Genomic DNA, 26,310 nt, shown 5'->3' on the forward strand with positions numbered 1-26,310 from the left:
GCTCAATGTCATGTTTTGAATTCCAGCTAGCATCAAGTAACAACCAGAAGAGAAAAACTTGACAAAATGTTATTGAATTGAAATTGACACTGGATAGAAAAACCTTTTCAACCTTAAGTAATATCCATAAAAGAAATATATTAAACAGGCAACATACAGACCTAAAAAGTTGCAAGTATTGATTTTTCATTAAATGTTATAAATAAAAAAGCCCCAGTATAATCCTTTGTTCACTATCTCCCTGCGATAAGCACAAAGACAGGCAAAGGTAATCACATCTTACTATTCACAACTGCTACTTATGTTCCTTACGAAGACTATGTCTGCAATGCCGCGGGTCAGACAATCCTTATTCAAGTAATGTTTTCCCCAAGTTATCAAAAAGTACAGTTGTCTGAGATAAAATGTCACAACAATCACAATCAGGAAAGCAAAAAGTTTCAGCAAGCAGGCTTTAGATGGGAGTCTTCACGGCTAAACAATGTCACGAAGATGAGTTTTTAAGCTGAAACGCCATCACCAAACTACCAAACTATAGGCAACAATCTAAATTTAGCTTGTAGTTGCTTATGAACCAAGAGTTTTAGTAAAAAGAGCATTAAGTGTAAGTATAAAAAAATCAGTGCACATGTGCTAGTTATCATTGACAATGAAAAGTCTTACGTTCTCAGCTCAGCTTTAAACAAGACAAAAAACCACAAAATTTTTTTTTTTTTTTACTGCCCATTGTTGTTAGCTTGTGTTGAGTCGATTTCAACTCATGGCAACCCCATGTGTACAGAGTAGAACTGCTCCACTGGGCTTTTAACTGTGCCCTTTTGGAAGCAGATCATTGGGCCTGTCTTTCGAGGTGCCTTTCAGGGGGTTTGAACCACCAACCTTTTGGCTAGTAGTAGTATGCTTAACTGTTTCTGCCACCCAGGGACTCCTCTCCCCATTGTAGTGGTTCTCAAACTTCAGTGTACTCAAAATCACCTGAGATGCTTGCCGAACACTGACATTTGAAGCCTCAGCCAAGTTTTGAGTCAGGTGGGTTGGAACCAGGCCCTGGAATCAGTATTCTTAACAAGCACGCCATGATCCAGATGGCTCACGGACTGCACTCTGAGAAACACTGGTATCTCTTCAATACATAGTAAGATATTGTTTGTGGCTTTATAGTAAAGTTTCAAGCTGAATAAAACATTCGAACAATTAGAACACAAATAGGTACATTAAGAAAGAGTATTAGCCATTATGTAACTGCATTTTCTTTTTAAAGGTAGTATCATAAGCACAATGACTTACACTAAAATTTTAAAATCAATTCTGTTTTAATTCAAGGCACCTGTAAAGTACTTGCTGGTGTGAGAAAGAGAACAAACTCAATTATACGAAATAGTACAGAAATAAAAGACTCCTGGCAGTGACTGATTTTCCCATAGAGCAAACATTTTTCTTCAGAAATGAGCTAAAGTCAATGATTTTGAGGAGAATAAACCAAGCTTCAAATAATATGATAAACACTCGGTGTCAACTGCTTGACTGAGTGATTCTGGAACAAGTTAGCTTTATCAAGCCCAGAAGGACCAGACTCATGCTCAGGTTCTTTCATAGTCGCCGTCTCCACTTGCATTAGGCATGACCACAACGATCCCCCTCAGTTTCGGCCTGACAAATGCATACTGCGTAGATCTGGTGTTCCCTGGAAGTTCAGGCACATGGGGCCGTGGGCTTTATAATACTGGGTTGGGAAGCCTTTTATCTCAAGAGGATTTCCCGTTTCATAGTCTATAACTTTTTTCTTCTGAAGGTATTGTATTTTTTCATGGGATAAGAGTAAATTCTGTGATGATGATGTCTCTGAAATATGAATTTCAAAATGTGACCACCACAAAGGAGAAACACTAGAGAAGCACTCTGTATGTGGAAGTAAATAAAGCAGGGTGAAATCATCAGAATATTTTCCTTCAGCGTTCTAGAACGAATGCTAACATAAAAAGCAATGTTAAAACTGTTTACACGCACAGTAGTAATTAGGTATTGTTATAATGCAATGGACTTAAACATAGCAATGATTGTATGGCAAAGGACCAGGCAGTGTTTTGTTCTGTTGTACCTAGGGGTCGCTATGAGTTGGAACTGACTCTACGGTACCTAACAACAACATAACGCAGAATTCCTTCATAAAGTCTTTGTATAGATTCTGGGCAGTTGGCCTAATCTGTAAATGACATTTGAGAACAAACTTATGAAAGCTTGGAAGAAACAAGTAGTACTATTTTATAAAATAATATTATGTTAGATTCTGTGACAAATGAAAGATGACTACTTCAGCTAAAGAGGTAAAGAGTATTTGAAGTCAGCAAAAGTAAGTCTATATTAGCTATGAAAACAAAACGAAATCTGCATTTAAAAATGTCATTTATACCATGGAACAAAACAAGACTAAATGGGCACACCAGCCCTGGGGTGGGGACTGGAAAGAAGGAGGGAACAGGAAAGCTGGTAATAGGGAACCCAAGTTGAGAAGGGAGAGCGTTGACATGCCTTGGGGTTGTTAATCAATGTCATACAACAACGTCTGTACTGTTTGACGAGAAACTAGTTTGTCCTGTAAACCTTCATCTAAAGTTCAATTAAAAAAATGTCATTTATAGAATGCTTCTATAATACCTAGAATTATTTTCAAAGACTATAAAAACCCTTTCCAGTCTGACATTTCAAGGTGATTTCAAGGTGAAGCTTGCTATCAAGAGCTTCAAAATATCCTTAGCTCTTACTCTGGCATTAAAAGGAAATCAGAAGTATTAACTCCATTTCACAAAAACTGCCTTTAAAAATCCTGAAAGTCCCCTATTACAGTCTCCTTGATTTAAAAGAGTATGTAAACAGTCACCAACACCAGGCTGCATGGAGTAATGTGAAGCAAAATATAGTGATGGGTTTTGTGGACTTAAAATATCCTCAGCTCATACGCTGTAAGCTGAATTTACATGCTGTAACAAACGGAGGAAATAAGTTCCTTAAATAACAAATGTAAATGAAAAAAATTATTTTCATAATACTGAACTGACAGTGTTAAATGAAAACATTAAGAATACAGGCAGCCATGAAATGAAATGTATCGCCAGGCAAAACACCCAAAAAAACCCATTATCAGAAGTATGTTTCCATCTAAATGGGTTTTTAGGCAAAGAGCAGCTATTACTTTTCCCCCAAAATTTCCTTTAAAAGTGAAATATACCACCAATAGTCAGAGGGAAAAAAATATTTCAAGAAACATTCTCAAGGCTATTATCTGATTCTAAAGATCTCAGACAAAATATTCTCTGATTTCAAAGGAGTTGTACTAAGATTAAACGATTGCAGGGCTGGGTCTTAGACTGGGAATTTCGGACCTCTAAGAAAACTTTGGTTACCAAATAAACATGATGGGAGGCTCTTAATTAGACCTCATATTTCAGGGGGCAGGGAGGTAAGGTGTGCATATGTTAAATAAAAAAATCTCCAACATTGGAGGCTTAGGGTAGCATTCATAGCCGGGGGCTGCCCCCACATTCTATCCTTTACTCTCTCACTTATCAATTTTCTGTTCAGTGGCTATGTACTACTGACCAGAAATTCACCGAAATTTACACAGATTTATGTACCATGCACAATTTTACATGTAGTCGTCTTTAAGGTTTATTCTTACCACAAATCAATGCTTAAACAGTTATTTTATAGAAAATTTAATAATTTAGACTATGAAGCCATTTAAATATTTAAATTCCCTCAAAAAGACAACCTTTTGTACATACATACATGATGTACACATATCGAAATAGTGGTCAAAAGAACTTCTTGGCAGCTGCTTCTTGCTGAGTCCTAATTAGGGGGTCGGGGGAGAGAGAAAGAAAGACACTGAAAGAAGTTCTGGATTCACTACTTTGGAAAGAAATAAGACTGCTTAAAATTAAAATATACAATGCCTTTTTGCATTATAAAATGCATTAAAATAAGCATAAATTCTATACATGCATGTGAACCTAAATGACTAAAAATACTACTTCCTTTGCATAAAGCTAATTCCATAAATACTGAAGGTTCTATTATACGCACAGATAACTTTGTTGGGTATTTCAAATTAAACAGATAGAGAAAAACGTTCAGTCAAAGAGACTTACCTATACATGATGTAACCAATGAATAACACCGTCTGCACCACTATAAATATAACGAAGTTTGTTGTAGATAAGCATGATGGAAATGGTGGTAGTTCTGGGCATTTTGGTTTTTCATTTGATGGCTAAAAGGCAAAGAACTTTCTATTACAATTAGTCAAATCTGTATTTTGGGAAAAGAAATAAATGTGAATATCTTCATAAAACTCATGGTTTACTGAAGTGTTTTCAGTTTCATATTCATTCCATAAATATCTTCTATCTCCTTAACTTTTACTACCGAACTTTTAGAAAGAGTAGTTGACACTGGAATGCTTCCACCTGTTCACTATCCACTAACTCACTGCCTTCAGTCACTGCCAAATGTCCTCTGACAGGGAAATCACCCCTCAGTGAGAACCACTGTTGTTGTTACTTGCCATCGAGAAGATTCTGACTCATGGTGACTCTATACGTGCAAAATAAAACTGATCTCCGAAGGGTTTTCCAGGCTGTGACTTTCGGAAGCAGACTGCCAGGTCTGTCTTCCAAATCACTTCCAGGTGGATCTGAACCATCAACCTTTCGGTTAGTAGTCAGTGCTTAATCATTTGTATCATCCAGAAACTCCTGTATATAAATACACATATTTATAGCCTTCAAAACACAGGAGGCCCCAAAATGTAGATGATGCTTACACTAAAATAAAGATCTAATAAAGTAAAAAAAAAATATGACCCAAGTAAGAAAGGAAAAGTTGCTGCGGGAAAAAAAAATCCCGCCTAAGAAAAGCTGCTATTTTTAGCCAGTTTTCCGTCTGTGCTTCCCAGCTGCCTGTGCTGAATGACTTACTGGTTTGTCTAACAAAGGGGTTTGCCAAGAGAGACATTTACTTTTCTCAAGCTATTTAAAGATATTATTACTGATAAAAGCCTTTTTTTTTTTTTAACTTACAGAAAAGAATCTAGAAAATAAAAAACTTGGGATTGTGATAGCTCCACCAACTGGAACAACATATTATTTAAAAAAATTCTATCCAATAGGACATGGAAGCCTGATGTGTTCCAATTCTACGCTAAACATTAAAAACGAGCAATAGCAAAAGTCAGAGGTTAAAATATTTTCAGCAGAATGTGTTTTTCCTTTCTTAAAGGAGTTTATGACAATTTTAAAAGTGGAAAGGGAAAAAATTTACCATATTTCGCTGCACTAAGTGATCTATGTCCCTCTTCACTATGTGAAGATGCTCTTTGATATCATTGAAGTGCTGTGTTGTCTCATAAATTCCTCCGACAGACCCAGGATGCTGTATTCCGCTGACCAGTCTGACGGTTTCGCTCATGGAATTTCTGAAAAAGAAAAACTTTTTATACAATGCAATCACTATAAAGATGATTTTTTCAGTTACAGTTCTCAAATGGTTAGCTAGATTTCTAAGACAAATATACTAGATCTTAAAAATCAACATTAAAAAAGAAAACTGAATTGTCTTCAAAATAAGGAAATAATTTATAAAACTCTAACATTATGCCTTCACTTTTACCAAGAACCCATTGCCATCGAGTTGATTCTGACTCCTCGTGATCCTACAGTACTGAGTAGAATTGCCCCATAGGGTTTCCAAAAAGTGGGTGGTGGATTGAAGCTAGCGGCCGAGCTCTTAACCACTGTGTCACCAGGGCTCCATCTTTTACTATGGGTTATCTGATAAGTAACCACATAAGGCATGTCACTAAATAATCTGTTAAAACTAATGTTTTTTATAAATGGATAACCCAATAACCCATTGCCATTGAATCAATTCCGACTCCTTGACCCTGTAGGACAGAGTTGAACTGCCCCATAGGATTTCCTAGTCTATAATCTTTACAGAAGCAGATCGCCACATCTTTTCTCCCATGAAGCTGCTCACGGGTTTGAACTGCTGACCTTTCAGTTAACAGCTGAGCACTTAACTACTGTGCCATCAGAGCTCCTTTATAAGTGGTTATCGAATAAAATAACGGATGATACTCTTAGTGAACTTATATCAAAACCTAAACGTTGACTGCTGTGTAGTAAATGGATAACTCAGGAGGCTTGGGTTGTCCAAACTCAGCACATTCCAAAAATCTTCAATGCTGGTTCCTGACAGGCTTCTGGGAGGTAACCTCTAAGCCCCTGGAATATCCTGCCTGATAACAGTGTCTTTATATACCTGGACCTTGGGCCACACCGGACAGTTTATGCTAACAGTGTGATTCATGGTGAACTCCTGTTTTTGACTGCCTGGGGTCCTGGATCAGTTTGACTTCTGGGAGAACTAGACACTGAATAGATAATGTCAGTCACACAGATGCTCCATGCCTACGTGACTGATCCCTAATAAAAACCCTGGAGACCAAGGCTGAGGTGAGCTTCCCTGGTGGCAACACTTCATGCATACTGTCACACACTGTTGCTGAGAAAATTAAGTGCTGGGTGAGGACAATTGGAAGCTTGCACCTGGTTTCTCCGAGACGCAACCTTATGCCCTTTTTCCATTGTCAATTTTAGTCTGTATCCTTTGACTGTAATAAACCATAACTATGAGCATAACGCTTCTGAGAATCACCAAACCAAAGGATGGATCCTGGCTGAAAGTACAGAGTACCAGAAAAATGTTTACCTGTGTTTTATTGACTACGCATAGGCATTTGACTGTGTGGATCATAATGAATTATGGGTAACACTGCCAAGAATGGGAATCCTGAACACTTAACTGTGCTCATGAGAAACCTGTACATAGATCAAGAGGCAGTCATTCAAACAGAATAAGGGGATACCATGTGGTTTAAAATCAGGGAAGAAGTATGTCAGGATTGTATCCTTTCACCATATTTATTCCATCTGTGTGCTGAGCAAACAATCTGAGAAGCTGGACTATATGATGAACGGGACAAGACTGGAAGAAGACTCATTAACAACCTGTGTTATGCAGATGACACAACCTTCCTTGATGAAAGTAAAGAGGGCTTGAAGCACTTACTGAGGAAGATCGAAGATTATAGCCTTCAGTACGGATCACTCCTCAACATAAAACAAAAATCCTCACAACTGTGCCAATAAGCAACATCATGATAATTGTAGAAAAGATTGAAGTTGTCAAGGATTTCTTTTTACTTGGATCCACAATCAATGTCCATGGAAGCAGCAGTCAAGAAATCAAAGGATGCATTGCACTGGGAAAATCTGCTGCAAAAGACCTTTTTAAAGTGTTAAAAAGCAAAGATGTCCCTTTAAAGGCTAAGGTGCGCCTGCAAGCTATGGTGTTTTCAATCACCTCATATGCATGCGAAATCTGGATGATGAATAAGGAAGACAAAGAAGAACTGACGTCTTTGAATTGTGGTGTTGGTGAGGAATATTGAATATACAATGCACTGCCAAAAGAAAGAACAAATCTGTCTTGGAAGAAGTACTGCCAGAATGCTACTTAGAAGTGAGGATGGCGAGACTTCGACTCAGATGCTTTGAACATCTTAGCAGGAGGGACCAGTCCCTGGAGAAGGATATCATGCTTGCTAAAGTAGAGGGTCAGTGAAAAAGAGGAAGGCCCTTAACGAGATGGACTAACACAGTGACTGCAACAATGGGCTCAAGCGTAACAATTATGAGGATGGCACAGGACCGGGCAGTGTTTCGTTCTACTGTGCATAGTGTTGCTATGAGTCGGAACCAACCCCACAGCACCTAGCAACAATACCTTTTCATCTGCTCTGGCTCCCACCATTACCTGTGGCTATCTTTCACTTTTAAGCATGAGTGTCTTTGTGAAGTTCTTTCTAGTTATGATCCCTCCCCAATATCTGTGGTCTAAAATATGCTGTCTCCATACATACTTTTTCCCGATCCTTTCCTATAAAATGCAATCACTTCTACATACATGTACCACACACACAGTATTTTCTACTTTTATTTGCAATATAAGGGTCATATCCTTCACGTAGCATAAACTCCCTGAGAATGAGGATCATATTTCTGATTTCTTAACACTGCCTTTGATAGTTATAGTTCAATTTGTATGACTAAATAAGCTAATTTATTTTCTTAGAATAAAATTTAGCTTAAAAAGTAAAACCTTTACTAGAAAGGGAAAAAAAGAACTCAAACCTAAGATTTAGAAATACACATTATATCAGGTTGAATGTTAAATAAAATTTTTAAAAATTATGAGTTATATGAGCATCAAAGACTTTGAAACTGGCAACAAAGTATCTCAAGTGCTTTCTAAATAAATGTCATTTATCAATTAATATTTCTTTTAACAGCATTCAAGCTCAAGAAAATTCATGTGAGTCAAATTTTTCCATTAAAACCCAAATTAAGGATTATATTTTAATATGCCTGGAATACTTATCGAAAATAAAATACCCCAGGATATAACTCTTTCACATGTCTGCGATAAAGAATACCGCTTCACAGAAGCATGAAGTGCTTACATACAATGTCTTTTTAACATACAGAACCTGAGTCACTTAATACGTTCCTATTCATTCGTTGATTCATTTGCTTGCTGAGTCTGCTAGGGTTTATTTTATGCATGCTATGATGAGGCAGGCTTTTAGGGACACAAACTGTGCAAGGAAAATACAATTCCTGCCCTGCAGGGACTAGTCGTCTAGCAGGAGAGCAATGTGAAGGAAGCATACCTAGAGCTCTACAAGGAAAGATGCGCTTCATGTAGCCAGGCACCCAGAGCTGAGGAGGAGGAGGCTTCTGTGGGGACAGATAGAGGGCACCGCAGGCTAGGGTACAGGTCAAGTGAAAATGGCGTTGCACAGAACTCTAGAGAAAAATACCTTCTTAGGAATGATGGAAGAAAGAGCAGCAAGTGAAGAAAACTATATTGGTGTGCTCATAACTACTGGAGTATCACTGCTTCTCATTTAGCATCCATTGGTATTTCTTCCCTGAAACAACTACTATGGTATTTGGCACATGATGATTTTTCTATTTCCACCATTCCATCTACATTTATTAACTGGAATTTTATTGTAAGGACTAGCTAGCCCTTCTCCTCCATTCACTTATTTATTTATACTGATATAGACTCTTGGATACTGATTGGTTTAAAGTCAGGAAAGGTGTGCGTCAGGGTTGTATTCTTTCACCATACCTATGCGATCTGTATGCTGAGCTAATAATATGAGAAGCTTGACTATATGAAGAAGAACAGTGCATCAGGACTGGAGGAAGACTCATTAACAACCTGCATTATGCAGATGACACAACCTTCCTTGATGAAAGTGAAAAGGACTTGAAGCACTTACTAATGAAGATCAAAGACCATAGCCTTCGGTATGAATTGCACCTCAACATAAAGAAACAAAAATCCTCACAACTGGACCAACGAGCAACATCATGATAAACGGAGAAAAGATTGAAGTTGTCAAGGATTTCATTTTACTTGGATGCACAATCAACAGCCATGGAAGCAGCAGTCAAGAAATCAAAAGACGCATTGCATTGGGTAAATCGGCTGCAAAGGACCTCTTTAAAGTGCTGAAGAGCAAAGATGTCCCCTTGAAGACTAAGGTGTGCCTGACCCAAGCCATGGTATTTTCAATCACATCATATGCGTGTGAAAGCTGGAAAATGAATAAGGAAGACTGAAGAACTGATGCCTTTGAATTGTGGTGTTGGCGAAGAGTATCGAATATACCATGGACTGCCAAAAGAACAAACAAATCTGTCTTAGAAGAAGTACAACCAGAATGCTCCTTAGAAGCAAGGATGGCGAGACTGCGTCTGACATACTTTGGACATGCTGTCAGGAGGGATCAGTCCCTGGAGAAGGACATCATGCTTGGCACGGTACAGGGTCAGCAGAAAAGAGGAAGACCCTCAATGAGGTGGACTGACACAGTGGCTTCAACAATGAGCTCAAGCACAACAATTGTAAGGATGGCGCAGGACCAGGCAGTGTTTTGTTCTGTTGTGCACGGGGTCGCTTTGAGTCAGAACCGACTCGATGGCACCTAACAAGAACAGACTCTTGGATATTTACTTTATTCTACAGATTATAATCCAATACTATCATTATTCATTTCGTTACTTAATGATTCCAGCTTTGGTCATTAGGAGCTCATGCTGGTTGGCTTCTGTGTTCTTTCAATAAGTATCTTTTTTTGAGCATTTTTTTAGTTTCTGGTATCACACTACATTGCAGGCTCATATTGTGTTTTTTTTCTGTTTTAGCTCTAGAATCAACTACTTTTATTGGCGAATGGTATTTAGAAATCAATCTCTGTGGGCTAGGTGTGCTCATTACTACTAGGGTATCACTGCTTCCAGGCCCTCTCACTGGAGGGAGCTAGAAAATATATGAGGTATACATAGTATCCATGAGGCTTCTGCAGGATTATTTGTCATGTATTATCACGTTCTGTTTAATCTAATCCTGCTTAACTCTCCAGTCCTAAAGAACTCACCTTGACGTTCTTGTTTGTCAAGGGTTGTAGCGCTTGGGGCAGTGCTCTATGAAAACAGGCCATTTTAGTTTTTCTCTGCTCCAGACACTGAATGTCGTTAATTACCTGCATCAGTGAATCATTCTTAGAAACTTATCACTCAATATTTCAAGGATATCCCTTTTCCATTCCAACCCCTTGTCCAGTCTTTATTAGGGCACAAGATAGGAATGAAAAAGAGGTAGTCACACATATTTACTTCAAAATGGTTTTAAAATGAACCATTCTTTTTTCCAAAGAGAAAACCATTCTTTTCCTTCAGGAAGAATTTTCTGCATCAACTATGCTTATATTATATTCCTATGTTTTTTTTTTTATGGTGCTACAAATGCTTCCTCCCCTAGTATCATTTGCAGAATTATTACACATTACTCTAATTCTTCTCATATTTTATATCTGGCTCTGTCTAGCAGCTGGGAGAAACCTTTATATTTTAAAAAAGGCTGAAGTTTTTTCTTATCCAGGTGAGCACAATTTAAAAATTCAGATATGCTTACGGTTCCTAAATATCAAAAGTTACTGTGCTTTATATTTCTCTACCTATGAAACGAATCAAGCATATGATTCTTACCCTCTGGCAGGAATCTCCAGTGCTTGCATGCCTAGGGAAGTCATGAATTTAGGATAAAGATGTCACATAACACTCACACACTTTTACATACTTACTTCATTTCATTTACTTGTCTCAGGATCTCATGCTGAGTTTTCACCACAGTATCTACCTCTTGCTGAGAGATCTGGGAAAAAAATAGAGACAACCAGTCAGCCCAATAATCCACAATCGTAGTACAGTAGTCTTTCTTTCCTACTTCCCCTCTGATAGGGCTAGGTAGGCACACGTGCCTCCTGTGAAGGCTCACCTGTCCAGGGTGTCCTGGGACCCCAGCTCCACGCTTGGAGAGCTCCTCTGTCAAGGAGGAGACGTATCTTCTCTGCTCGTCAAGAATCATATCTAACTGTCGGTTGAGCTGCTTGATTTCAAGATGAATGCGATTCTGTCCTTCGAAGATTTGCCTCAGCTCACGATCCCCAACAGTCTCAAAGATTTCTTCTGCTGAAAAAGAAATTACAAATTAAAATTATTAGAATCACGTACACATATGTAGTTTTCAAAATACCATGAGCCAAGTGCCAATGTTTACTGAAATTAGAACATGACCAACACAGCATCATTCTAATCTCCAAAATACTCAACATGCAGATAGTTAATCTAATCATGATTAAATTACTGTTTTTGCTATCACTGATGGTTAAACACTTACTCGTCAAATTATGCTCTTAAAATGTGTGCCTTTTACTTATGCAAAATATTAAGAAACAGAGTTGAGGAGAATAGCTGATCTTCCTTTCATATCTGCACACGTTGAAAACAGATTAGTTTACTCAAAGGCTTACTATAATAAGCTTCAGGGTATACTCACAAATCATATGTGATAATGCTTAAATTAAAAAAAAAAAATGGAAAGTACCTTTCATGTCTATCTTCATTAAGTTTGAATCATACCGTTCATCACTGAGACCCCTCCCCGCCCACTGCTCATGTGATAAAGCTGAAGCCCCTAATAGGGCTGACAAGGCATTGCATTATGCCACGTTTTCTTCTCTCATCTCATCTCATCCTATTCCTTCACGATAATCCAGCCACAATGAACGGTTTTCTGTTTCTCAAACACACTTTTTACATTTAGACTCCCTCTGCCATATTCCCCCCATACACATGCACAGACATTCTTACTTCTTGTGACTAACTTGATCATTGCTCAGGTCTCAGCTTAAAACAGATTTCCTCTAAAAATCCCTTCCTGTCTCCCTAAATCTGGGTTGGTTGTTCCCTCTAAATGCTCCTCTAACCTAGCACCCACCAAACCTACCACAATAGCCTGCTCAATTCTGTGCCAGCAGATAATTCCAATCATGGACTTGCTACAACAGGTTTCAAGATATACTCGAAAATCACATGTGATACTGTTTACCAATTCCAGAAAAGAATAAAATGCATCTTTCATTTTTCTTCCTTAAGTCTGAATCGTACTGTGGATCTTAAGAGATTTGCACACTACACAGACTGGTCAAATGCTAGCCACAGACTTTATCAAATACAGCCTTGATTATTTATGCTGAGGGGGAACAACTCAGATAATAAAAGATAGTGGATAACGTAAAGTTACTCTACTTGGCCTTAACATGTTTTATTTTTCACATCAGCAGATGTAGTTCTTAATTCAGTTGGGTTAGACTAGTATTTTAAAATTTTCAACCTTAAAACTGCGGTCTAGAATTCTACTGAATAGTAAGAGGAGGCGAGCAACAGAGTTTCTTCATATGTAACAGTTTTGATAATTTTCAAGTATTACTCTGAATTATATATGGTACTTGTGTGCCATAAAGAGAAAAGACAAGGCCTTAGGCTGGTTTTTTTTTTACTGAGTCACAACTACAGTACTAGGCCAGCACTATCTTTTTAGGTTTTGGGGAAACGGCAGCGAACACAACAAATAGAACCCCTGTCCTCATGGAGCTTACATTTTAGCGGTTTATTGCTCCATTCATGTTACTTCTTAACTTACATGTCAATAGCCACACTCTTACTGGTAAAAACTCCAACCTCCTTTAAAGACTGATTTGCTCATAAATTGTTTCCAGAAATTACTTGTGATACGGTAGTTCAGCGGACAGGGATGGGATGAACACAGGGCCCAGGCAGCACCTGCCACGGATGTCCACAGCCCAGCTGCAGCACTGACGGCGACAGCACCACAACTCACCAGGCTGCCCCTGAAGGTCGGGGTGGTCCTTCTGGAATTCCTCTTTCTTTTTATCCAATTCTTGTTGAAAGTGTTCAAATTCCTCCTGATACTTTTCTTTCTCTTTTTCTGAAATTTCTTTATCTAGTGTAGGCTTTTGTGGAGTTTAAGAGTGAATCATTTAAAAACATGAGAAAACCAGTGAGATTCTTTTTTCTTACTTCAGCTACACCACCACTAGCTAAAAAGTTAACATGTTACTTCTTATTTAAATCCTAGCCAATTACTCTTACTACTACTAATGACAACAGCAGCCACTACCATTTACTGAGTGCTTGCTATACGTGCATTGTTTCATTTAATCCTTACAACATTACGAGGTGGCCAGTACAAACACCTTTGTTTTACCCCCGATGAAACAGAAGTCACAGGGGTTAAGTGACTTACACAAAATCCCACAGCAATAACTGGCAGAAACAAGATCCAAACCTAGGTCAGTTTTACCCACAAGGCAGTATTGCTGAACTGAAAATAAACTTTTTGAAAAAGTGTGTATACATACTGGTTCTCTCCCAGGCTCAGTCAACTGGAAAGTCAGAAAAGAAAGAACATCATGGTCATCTGGAAATTAAAAAAAAAAAAAAAATTCTAGAAAAAACCACAATGTAATAGTTATGTAATATTTTTATAGGTGTGCAGTTAGCTTATATTTACTGCGTTAAAAATTAAGAAAACGAAAATTAGCTCTAATTTGGTACAGACAATGCTCATCTGAAAGATTTCCCTTAGAAATAAGTTAAAATCTTTTTTCTGAAACCCTAAGCCAGATCATTAGCAGTGTTTAACGTCTAATAAATGTTTAATAAATGTCTTAAAGGAAATGAACAAATGAATGATCAAAACTAAGCCTAACCTCCTAATCCTGACATCAAAACCCTCCCATATTTTCCACAAACCTCCTTTACAGCTTATAACCCAAACCAAACCAAACCCAGTGCCATCGAGTCAATTCCGGCTCACAGCGATCCTATAGGACAGAGTAGAACTGCCCCACAGAGTTTTCAAGGAGCGCCTGGCAGACTCCAATTGCTGACCCTTTGGTTAGCAGCCGTAGCACTTAACCACTACGCCACCAGGGTTTCCTCACAGCGTATGCCCAAGCCAAATGAGCCAACAGCCTGTCCTCCATTGCTTTTCTGTACTGAGCTGTCTCTGAACCCTTCTTATGACACTTACAATTCTGCCTTACTTATGGCCACGACACTGCTCCATCCTCGTTTACTGGGACTGCTGTCCTGACAGGACAGCTTCTTTCACTCCTAAAGCACACTGGGTTAGCTGATACGGTTCATCCTTTACACAGCATTCCTGTTCGTTTCCCTCACAGAGCAGATACTAATAATTTGATTTTATCTAAAGTCATACAAAAAAGTCAAATTATTCTCAAGCTGCTTAAGCTGAAAACAGGGACTCAGAAGAACAAGCTTTATCAACACTAAAATGCCAATTTTAGCTAGTCACATGCACGAATAAAATCAATTCATTTCTGCTGTGCGTCAATCTTTATGCTCTCTGTCACTATTATGGAGATCTAGAGATGCAGCCGACTGAAGAGAAGGTGAGAATACTACAGTAGGTATTAGTAACTGAGGAGCACCAGGGCAATGTAACAGAGCACTTCACTGAGAAGTCAGAAACCCACACCCGTCTGATGATTCCTAGCCATGTGATCCCCAGAAAATCATTTCTAAGACTTGGCAAGCTCATCTAAAAATAGGGAAGATACAATCCATCCTCCCTCCCTGGGTGCTGTAAGAGACAATCCATATATGTGAAAATATTTTCAACTACGACATATCATATAAATGCAAAATAGTATTAACATCAAATGATAACTTCATTTATCACCACTTATGGAAAAACTGATAAAGTTTAGTCCTCAAATAACATTTCCTCAGACTGCCGAATTCATCTTTTATATCATGCAACAACTCTCAGGGTCCTAAAACACCTGGCAATTAACCTTTTACAGCCTCCCTGTTAAGTATGTCTCCTTTGCTGTGGAACGCCCAAACTGACGCTTATATACATGTACACCAACCGTGTATCTACAGAACATAAGGAGAGAGTCCGCAGTCCCAAAAGACCAAAACACTGGCACCCTAGGCTATGCGAAGGTTCCAGCTAGTCTTAAGAGGCTAAAAGTAACAATTCTACACATCCCCAAAAGATACTATTTCCAATGAAACTCAATTCACAACTTTTAACATTAAAAGCAAGATTTACCTGCAAGACCTCCTGTTGCAGCAGATATTCCAAAATGCCCTTGTGCAGGGATAATCATGTTTTCCACTTTGGCGCAAAATTCAAAATCATTTTTATCTGGTGTAAAGCCATTATTGATCATTACCTAGAAAAACATACTGTGGCTATAGCTTTTACAAAAGACATTGTAAAATGAATTGCAATTAGTCAATTTTATGACTAACACTATTTGATCTTTGTATTTTGTCTAATAATCAACTGCCGGAAAGCTCTCAGTTTCCTCTCATTACTATTAAGAGTAATTTTTTCCCTAATACATAACCTGACTTACACAGTATCACTGTAAAATATTTCACTTAAGTAACTGTTTTTTTGCCTTACTATGTATCACAAGCTTAAGAAGAAAAAAAGTTTAATAACTCGCAATGAAAATCTTTCTAAAATAGAGTTAAATCTCTCAAGAAGACTTGGGGAGCCATGATTGCTCTCTTTTAATGGTTCAGAGAGATAAGACTTGTCCCAGTGACAGAGCTAAAACCCACAGGTTAAATTTAGAATTCTATTTAAAGAGCTGGCTGGGAAGTAAATAGAGTGCCCCAACAAATAGTGAGCTCCTTTTCATTAAATTAGTGGAATAATTTGGGCTGTAAGTTAGCAGGGAGAGAGCAAAAGTGAGAGATGCCATATTGCCAAAACAGGACAGAAAATGAAAAAACAAGACAGAGAAATTACCACTCTGCCAAACGTATATTTGAAGTAATGACCCTAAAATTTTAAATAGAATCTTGAAATTCTATGAAAACACAGATGTCCACCTGATAGATGAACACTTTTCATTATCACAGTCAAGTAGAGGTCCAGCATCTTCAATACCTTTAACTCTAACATCCCAATCACTAACCCCACCCCAAAAAAGAGTCCCTGGATAAAGAGTGGAAGCAAAAGGAGTAGGTACTAGGGTAAGGCCATTTCTATGGTTACTTCCATATTTAAAGTTTTATCAGTGATGGTTAAGTCACACAGGTAAGATGTTACAGTACTTGGTTCAAGTTTTCGACAACAGAATAAAATATCCATCAACGTGAAGAATTACTCTCTATATAAGATAGAATGGAAACGTGAGCTCCTACCAAATTTTTAAAATCACCTGTCATTTAGGAAACTAATATTTTGTTTCTCCTGATGAGTAATCAGCAATGTTTCCATGTCGGTTTACATCTTTTATAACTGGTCCTCCCTCAATAATCTTTCAAATAAAAATCTACAATCGTAAGATACTTGCCTTTGAGTGTTTAAAAAAAAAAAAAATTAATCACACTCTAATTTCAACAATAAAAACTTTCAACTGTTCAAATTTTTTACCTCGAATCCCAACAAACTGAAAATCCATCAGGAGCCTCTACTGTCTAGTTCTAATTGTTTAAAAAAGGGGCGGGGAGGGGGAGGGTGTGCTTATTTACTGTACTATGCATTAGGGGAAGGGTCCTCGGGTGGCATAAACATTTAAGTGCTTGACTACTGGACAGAAGGCTGGTGGTTTGAAACCACCAAGAGGGAACTGGAAAGACAGGCTTGGTCATCTGCTTCTGAAAGGTCACAGCCTTGAAAACTCTATGGAGCAGTTCTACTCTGCACACATGGGGTCGCCACACGTTGGAACTGACTTGACTACAAGTAACAACTGCAACAAATGAGTTTGGAGGAATGTGGGGACTATAATTGTAACATCTAGGTACAATGTGCCCACTGACTAACTTTTCTGTATAAGATCATAGACAACATTTCTTATTCAGCTTAAGTTTTGACCCAGTGTTTAACACTGCACTTGTAGTATTTACAATTTCTTGTTTTGACCATGTTTCCTCCACCAACAGAACGTCTCGCTTCCTACCTCCCTTTACTTCGTTCATCCCTCCAATGTGGAAACTGGGACCAGCTGAGGATGTAAGTGTACATTCAATAAATACTTCCTGAGTCCCTAACATGTACACAGTATTAAAGACTATGCGGCATACAGAAGGAGCCCTGGTGGTGCACTGGGTAAGCACTCAGCTGCCAACTGAAAGGTCAGTGGTTCAAACCCACTAGCCACTTCATGGGAGAAAGATGTGGAAGACTGCTTCTGTAAAGATTACAGCCTTGGAAATCCAATGGGGCAATTCTACTCTGTCTTACAGGGTCACTGTGAGTTGGAATCCACTTGACAACAATGGGTTTTTTTTTAATGAAGCATACAGGATATAATGCCTGCACTGAGAAGTGTACAACTAAACCAGCTCTCTGCTTTCCGACTCTTCCCCAAACACACACACACACACACACACACACACTGAGAAGTGTACAACTAAACCAGCTCTCTGCTTTCCTACTCTTCCCCAAACACACACACACACACACACACACACACAGTTTCTTTGCCAGTCCCCCTTTCGGCTATTATTAGTACCAATTAGTCGTCTAGTTGGCCAGACAGTCAGAAACTACCCTTGACTCCACAGCTGTCTTCACCCTTCTCCCCCTGCCCCCAAACTGGTACTAAGTCCTGTAGTCTCTAACTCCTAATCATCTTTCCTCTATCTTCACTCTTAGTTCAGACCAAAGTTGCGGTCTTGCAGTTAAGACAGAGCTTGGTTCATATCACAGTTCTGTTACTTATTGATATAAAATGAAAAAACCAAACTCATTGCCACTGAGTCAATTCCAACTCATGGAGACCCTATAGGACAGAGTAGAATTGCCCTACAGAGTTTCCTAGGAGTGCCTGGTAGATTCAAACTGCCCACCTTTTGGTTAGTAGCTGTAGCACTTAACCACTGCGTCACCAGGGTTTCCTTATTGGTACAACACAGTTCAAATACTTAAAATCTGTTATACTCAATTTCCCCATGTATAAAATGGAGATGCCTCCCTCACGGGGCTGGAGAAAGATTTAAATGAGAAACTTCGTCTAACCTAACACAGGGCATGACTCAAGGACTCTAAATTCACAAGTAACATTATAAGAACACTGCTGCCTATGTCATCGTTGTAAATTACTAATCAGGTAATTTCACTTTTCTGCTTAAGAGTCTTTACACAGTCCCTTACAAGATAAACTACACGTGGCCATTCAAGACCTGTTACTATCAACCTTTCAACCTCACTTCCCACAGATCTCCTCTATCTTTCAGGCATACCAAACTCCTTGCCTTTCCCAAATATTTCAACTTCTCTCAAGTCCCTGTGCCTGTTTTCTCTGCCTGGAATAGGCCTCCATATCAAAGAAATTCTTACTCCCCATCAAGGCACAGCTCAACTCTGTGAAAACTGTTCCTGACATTCTCCATGCCCACTTGGCTGTTACAGGATTCTAACCCCATGATCCCTATGTGGTATCTGTGTTATAGCATTTCTCACATGGCACAGTAATGTTACATGGGTCTCCTCTCATTAGACTGTAAGTTCTTTGAGAATGGCCTTCAACTTATATTTGTATCCTTGAAGGCATGGATAGGTACATAATCCCTGGCATTTGGTTGGGTGCTTAAACATTTACTAAGTGCACAACTACTGGCAAGGGTTTGCCATAGATGACCACTTATATCAAGCTTTGAGGCCACTTGCTCTCTTGTTGTAACACTGATGAGTACATGAACAATATCCAAACTGAAGTGCATTTACTGTCTATCAAGAACTCAGAATAAAAAATACTACAATACTGTTCACTGATTACCTCTAAGTGTAAGTTACTTACTGTCAATGTTTTCTGGTAATATATAATCTTTGCCCGGACAGGATAGGGTTTATTACGGAAGTCCCTCTGGCAACTTGCTAAAGCTTGATTAGAACCATCACTATAGTATGGGGAAAGGAAAACAAAGAACAAACTTAAGAAAGATTTTCAATATTTAAAAATTCATTATTTAAAATGATAAATGTCCAGGAACACTGATATCATGTTACGACAAAGTCTTAGGATATTTCAAGCTAATTATTCAGAAGGCACAAAGCTGACATGCATTTCTCCCTGTGACCCCTGCCAGAGCTCTGGATAACATGGAGCCCAATATAAGCACGCACTGTGGTAGCACAGGGAGAGCCATGCTCTTCTCCATGAGACTAGGGAAGTGGCTCTCTACCCTGGGGCAGAATCAGAACCACTCATGGAGCTTTTAACAACGTAGGCTCTGAGACCCCCCTCCAAATCAACTGAGCCAGAATTAAAACAAGAAGGCCTAGGCACTTCTATTTTAAGCTACCCAGGTAGTTGTGATAAACTAGCAGAGCTGAAAATCATTACGGTAGGAAGGAATAAGCAGGAGCATGGGTAAGTATAGTTCTTACAGTTCACTGATTGGCTAAAAGGTAATTCCTCCCTCCATAATGGAAAAATAAAAAACATAGATACCTAACTCCTACACATTATGTATATATCAAACACCTGAGAAGCTTTGTAACCCACTGACAGTCTTCAAATAAAGCAATACTAAGGTTGATTGTGAGGACGGTGCAGGACTGGGCAGCATTTCATTCTGTTGTACACGGCGTCACTATGAGTTGGCACATGGCAACAACTGGGTTGAATAAAGGGGCATAAATTGCTTACTCATCAGTTTGGTCAAAACTCTAAACTTTATTTTTCAAAGATCTAGTTTAATAAAGATGCAAAAGCATATGACTAGTGCAACGCTGAGAGCCAGGAATGCTATAAATCTTCAAAATAATTATATATTTTCATTATTCATCTCATGTATATGAAATAACAGGCAAATTATACAGAACAAAGCTTGTTAGTGGTTACTGCAGCGGATTGGAGGGAGCGGAAAGGGAGAGCCACTGTCTGGGAAGCAGTGAGTTTGTTTAGGGTGATGGGAAATGCAGCAACGATTACAGGTGACGGTTGTACAACATGATTAATGTAATTGATATCACCGAACCATACACCTAAAAAATGCTGAATCTGCAAATGCAGTGTTAGATGTACTTTAACAATTAAAAGAAACAATTATTATGTTTTTAATTTAAGTAAAACAATACATGTTTAGGTTTGAAATCTGAGGTGGTCCACAGAAGGAACTTTAAAACAGAACCAAATTAAAGGAAGACAGCCATGAAATTCCAAAACATGTCTTATGAAAAGAAAGAACTTGTTTCATTTGTAAAGCGTTCAGATTTGTAACAATATATAAAGTTTCCAAAGAGAAGATGAAATCAGAAATATAAAAAACACACACTTACTTTTGATGGTCATAATGGATTTGTCCATTGTTGCCTATAATCACTATAGCAGGATTATTTTTCTATAAATAAAGAGAATGCTTTGTTTTAAGGTCCTTAGATCAAGGATCAGGTCATTCCAGATATGCTACAAGGTTTCTTATATCTCTAAAATTCTATGACTTAAAATTTTAAAATAATTAATACCAATAGAAAAGATTTCTACTTATTAAAAAACAAAACAAAACCAACAACAAAAACAGTTATTTGAAAATACAGTCAATAAAAACAAAAAAACCAAACCCAGTGCCGTCGAGTCGATTCCAATTCATGGCGACTGTACAGGACAGAGTAGAACTGCCCCATAGAGTTTCCAAGGAGCACCCGGCGGATTCAAACTGCCAACCTTTTGGTTAGCAGCTGTAGCACTTAACCACTACACCACCAGGGTTTCCAAATATCTCAGCCAAAACTGACTCATTCTTGAATAATCAACAACACATATTTGAGGACCAACTGTGAACCTGGACAAGTATGGGATTTATGGGAGCTTCGTAACAGGGGGGCTAACGTGACCTTGGCTTTCAAGGAGTTACTAATTTAAGGTTCTCCTTTAAATTGCTAAAATGACCTCTGAGAAGCAGTAGCGAGCAGCAACCAGCTGAAGCAAAGATCACCAATCTTAGAGCTGCTAACGCACAAGTAATTGTATGTTTCTAATATGTAAGTACATTTTGTTCTTAACTGTTTTGGGAGAGATCATCGGAGAAACTGGCTTGATCAAAAAAGATATTAGTATGTGAGCTAATAGTAATTTTCTCATGAAAGCAAACTGTTACAGTCTTCCAAACACAGGTGGTTTCATTGCCTACATCAAAAGGACTCATATGTAACCATCAAAACTACTAGGCACATACAGGGCAGCGGAGGGGGTCACTGCAAAGTTCTCAGAGCTAGGGCTCCATTATGATCTCAAGTTGGTATATGATAAATTATGTACTCATCTTTAAATTCACAAATTCCCAGTTATATAAAGACTAATCATTGTATTGCAGACAACAGTTCTATCAATTAAGTATACCTTTCCATCATTGTCAAAAGAATCAAAAAATATTCCAACACCATTCCACATGTCAGCTGATCCAAACACAGGACCCTCCAAGCCTTGATTTTCTGTGTACCAAATTGCCTGTAAATATACAAGGCACAATCAGAAGCTAGCGGTTTATGCATTTACATACACTAGAAGTGAAAGAAATGATCATACCAGACCATCAGCTCCAATTCGACCTCTTCCAGTCACTCGAAAAGTCACCTCCACTTCCCAGTTCTCAAAGGCGGCTCTTGTCTTTGTCCACACTGATCCTCTTTGGCTTTTTAAGGATGGTGCTATTCGAATTTGATCTGAACTTGGAATAGCATCTAGCGTAAGAATCAGAGAAAAAAAGCTTTAAGTTATAATCAGGTAAAATTCAACAAATCATCACCAAGCTGATACATATACTTGTAGAGATCTAATTTTAACCCAATAACCTGTTCAATAATTGTTAGGAAAAAATTTCATGTCGACAGTTTCAACTTTTAAACTTGAGGTCTTTCTAACATCCCCTCTAACCCTGGGAACAGTGAAATATCTCTGCAAAAAGAGTAAAGCTATAATCATACACTAAAAAGTCAAAGGGTGAGGGGGAGAAAATTATGGCTTAAAAGGCAAGCCAATAATCTGATTCTCATTATTTTTAAATACCTGAAAAACAATGTGCATATTATTTAAAAAAAAATTAAAAACTGCAATGCATTTTACCAGTTTCAAATGTTAGAAAGCTCAAACTGTGAAAAGAACATACCACTAGGAATCAAGAGACTTGTTCCTAGTCTCAGTTCAGCTGTGTGACTCTGAGCAAATAATTCTTTTACTGTCCTGGGTTCACCGTATGTTCACCTGTAAAATGAAGGAGCTAAGCTCAAACACTTCCGTAAGTATCCCAAATATTATATGCAGTTTTACGTCTATTCACTCTTCTAGGGAGAGGGTCAAATGTATTTCAACTCAACAAACATTTCTTTTGTTTTAGCAAATTATCAAAGATAATAGTGATCCCCCCAAACGGTCGTTTGCATCTAGTCTGGGCGCCATTCCCCGCTCTACCACTTATTGGCTGTGTGATCTGAGGCAAGCTAATCCATTTCTCTAAACCTCCTAACAACCTCATAGGCATTTAAGTGCCTAAATAAGTGCTATAAATGTTTTGATATATGTTAGCTGTGGGGTTGCTCAGCAGTAACGGGTTTGGTTTTTTCCAGGTATTCCTCCTATTACTGAACTGCATGATCATTAAAGTACCTATCGGTCCTAAAATCTAAACAATTCCAGCATACTCTCTTAGATATTAACCAGCTCTAGAATCAATGCTGGGAAATAAAACAACTGTATTATCACTTTACAGGCAGGAAAACTAACAAAAAAGAAAAGCTGAGATATTTTAGTAAGATCAGCCACTGTTTGTTACCACCACCTTCATTCAGAGGTGGTGGTAGGGGACAGGAATCTCATGGGTAGAACATTGGACACACAATCAAAATATCTAGATTCAAGTTCCAGTCTACTGACACCTACTATCGATCCTTCCATAACTATGAGAGCCAAGGAAACCTATGGGACAGTTCCACCGTTTTATGGGGTCACTATGAGTCAGAATTGACTTGATGGCACCTAACACTACCACCAAACCTATTCTGAACTTCATCTATGAAACAGGTAACACCTGCCTTGCTTACTAAGGATCATATCAATAAAGGTGAAGGGTTGTAGACTGTTATCATTTTTCGTCCTTATGGACCCAAGGATCTATACTGACAGTACCAAAGGACATTGGGGTTAAGAAACAGAAACGTCATAGATTCGGTCTAAATTTGGGACAAAAGCAGAGGGCTATGTTTAAACTAGATGTTAAATTTCTCTATTTTTCAATTGTTTTTAGTAATGGATCTCGGGTCAAAATGAAAACAGAAAAAATGATCAATGGAGTTAAGAAGAGAGTGAGACTGAAAAAATTACAGTGACAATAAAAGAGTGGAGACATCCACGGAATCAGAAGATAGAGAAATCATGGCTAAAATTATTGTTAGCTGTAGAGTTGGTCTCCGATTCATGGTGACCTATGCAAAACAGGATCAGAACATTATAACCCACCACAGGGTTTTCACTGGCTGGTTTTTGGAAGTAGATCACCAGGCCTTTATTCCTAGTTTGTCTTAGTATGAAACTCCATTAAACCTATTCATCATCACAGCAACAAGGATGCCTCCACTGACAGACCAATGGTGGCTACACTTGAGGTGTATTGCTGGGAATTGAACCCAGGTCTCCCACATGAAAGAAGAAGTCTACCACTAAACCACCACTGCCCTCATGGCTAAAATACTAATCCCTTCATTTTAAATTCAGTCTAACCAATTCAGTCTAGCTGTGAAATTTTAATTCACTGAGGTACACTGTCCTGACATTTCTACAGGAGACTAGCCTGGTTTATAGACTCTGTAAAAAAAATCAAAGTAACAACTTGAGTAGCTGATGAAGTCTTACTTGGTTGATGTGGTGTGTGTATGTGGGAGAGAGAGACAGAAAAGGAGGCAGAAGAGCAGGCAGGCAATGGAGAGGTGCGGTAGTGAAAAGGTGTTAACAAATTCATCACCATTACTGAAAAACTCATCCTCACTCCAAAAAAAGAAAACCAAAAATTTGTGTTTGGTATCATTTGCATCATCTTTGTGTATCAAGAACAATGCTACCTTGATAACACATGCCCCCAATATACTCTTGCAGAGAGTGGGCACATAATAAATGTCTGCTGAGTAAAAAAAATAACTGTACTCTTTTTCAAATATTTAATGACTTAGTTATTAAGTTCAATTGAAATGTATAACTTTTAATTACACATTAATTTCAATGAAACAGACCTTCCCAAAAGTATGGTTCCTATTCGGTAATTATTTCTAGAAATGAAATATTTCGTTTCATGTACAGGACAATCTAAAACTGTGCACAACAAAGAATTAAAACTGTACCCCATATAAATTCTTACCCCCGTAAAGGCACATGGGCTTGCCACGAGTCGAAATGAACTTGATGGCAACTAATAACAACATGAAGGCATTTGCCACTTGTTGCAAAGAGTGTATCTGACGGTCACTGAACAGAGCTTACGGCATGCCAAGTGCTTGTGGGTGAACCCTTAGTCAGCAGTGACACATCAGCACTGAAAACTGCAGATACGTTTTCTTTCACGTAAGTCAATGCCCCAGCAACTCTCTCTTATCTATAAAAGTGCCAAACACACAGAGCGAACAAAATGGAGCGCAGGTTATTTCGCTTTCTCAAAAAAAAAAAAAAAAGAGGAAAAGAGAAAGGTCTTAAGGTACAATGCTGTTTTTAGTCTTACGATTCAGAAACAATAAACAAAAAAAATACACTCCCTCTCCTAAATAACGGGAGTGTGACTATAAAGTTACATAATGAGTTAATACAAAAGTAAAGATCAAAGTCCACACCAAGTCACAGAGACAAATTTAAGCTGTAGTTCAACAGTTTAAGAAGAATGTCCTCTGACATAAAAAGACTTAAAAATCACTCTACAACCAACATACGCTAGCTCTGGAGCTGTCGGGGCGCGCCGGGCACAAACAGGAGCATGAATCATTGCTAACACCGGAGAAAAGCCAGCAGCGAGGGCCCAGGGGGAGCGGGATAGGAGGCAGGCGGACTGCTCGAACAGGTCGCCGGTTGGGATGGCTGGGGTAAGAGGACGTGTCCTCTAGAGACGTGGCGGTAGGGTGAAACGCGATGCCCAGAGCCGGGGTAAGTGAGTGCTGAAAGTTAAAGAAGTAACAGGACACCTCTAGATCAAACGGAAAGAGCCGACGAGATCACAGAAGGGAAGCCAGAAGGAACGGGGAAGCAGATGGGAGAGAGGACCCTCGGGACAGGCGTAGGGAACCTTGAGGACTGGAGGGAACCTGGAGGAAGGGCTGGCGAGAGAGAACCCCTCCTCAGCGCATGTGGAGCGCAGCGGCTAGAACCGGTCCTGAGGACACCAGGGTGTCTGCTGAGAGAGGGTGTAGAGGAGGCAGCAGAAGGAGAGAAGGGACCCGGGCCCCCGCCACCGCCCCTGCTTACTCCCCGCGTGGGCCCAGAAGGGCACGGTCCCGTCGCTCTGTACCAGGTGCGGCCCCTTGAAGCTGTATTTGTACTCGAAACGGCGATGTGGCAGCGCGGCAAGGGTGCTCGCGGTGCCGGCGGCCGCAGGGTCCCCTCCCACGCCGTCGCCCCCGACGAAGCGACTGATCGACAACAGCAGGGCGCAGAAAAGTGGCCTAACTCTTGCCTGGGGACCCCTTCGTCTGCAGCCCGCCATCTTGGATTGTGGGACGCTGAGACCGCTGGAAGAGGGAGGGGCGCGGGAGGCTGCGGACGGCCAACAGGGCGCTCGC

General features: G+C 39.1%; 1 protein-coding gene across 3 annotated transcripts; it reads right to left on the reverse strand.

The window, feature by feature from the left end:
* LMAN1 (lectin, mannose binding 1) lies at positions 1-26,310 on the reverse strand. Of its 3 annotated transcripts, none has more exons than XM_049900836.1 (14): positions 25,997-26,310; positions 22,088-22,242; positions 21,902-22,009; positions 20,842-20,903; positions 19,358-19,457; positions 15,646-15,769; positions 13,922-13,980; positions 13,381-13,513; positions 11,476-11,669; positions 11,282-11,352; positions 5,320-5,473; positions 4,149-4,270; positions 3,787-3,849; positions 1-1,899 (listed from the first exon to the last, which is right to left on the reverse strand). In XM_049900836.1, exons 1-13 carry the CDS (start codon positions 26,232-26,234, stop codon positions 3,813-3,815), a joined length of 1,557 nt encoding a protein of 518 aa, XP_049756793.1. In that variant the 5' UTR covers positions 26,235-26,310; the 3' UTR covers positions 1-1,899; positions 3,787-3,812. The 3 variants fall into 3 exon arrangements, with proteins under 3 accessions (XP_049756793.1, XP_049756792.1, XP_049756791.1); XM_049900835.1 differs by having other exon boundaries at positions 2-1,842; positions 25,997-26,309; XM_049900834.1 differs by lacking the exon at positions 1-1,899 and having other exon boundaries at positions 1,906-3,849; positions 25,997-26,309.

This window comes from Elephas maximus, chromosome 11, assembly GCF_024166365.1.
Source record: "Elephas maximus indicus isolate mEleMax1 chromosome 11, mEleMax1 primary haplotype, whole genome shotgun sequence".
Taxonomy (NCBI): Eukaryota; Metazoa; Chordata; class Mammalia; order Proboscidea; family Elephantidae; genus Elephas; species Elephas maximus.

Coding starts and splice junctions, on each gene's coding strand:
- LMAN1 (XM_049900836.1), bottom strand. CDS start 26,234: ATGGCGGGCTGCAGACGAAGGGGTCCCCAGGCAAGAGTTAGGCCACTT. Junction 19,458..20,841: donor ATCCATTATGACCATCAAAA/GTAAGTGTGTGT, acceptor CCCATACTATAG/TGATGGTTCTAATCAAGCTT. Junction 11,353..11,475: donor TCCCAGGACACCCTGGACAG/GTGAGCCTTCAC, acceptor TTTTTTTCCCAG/ATCTCTCAGCAAGAGGTAGA.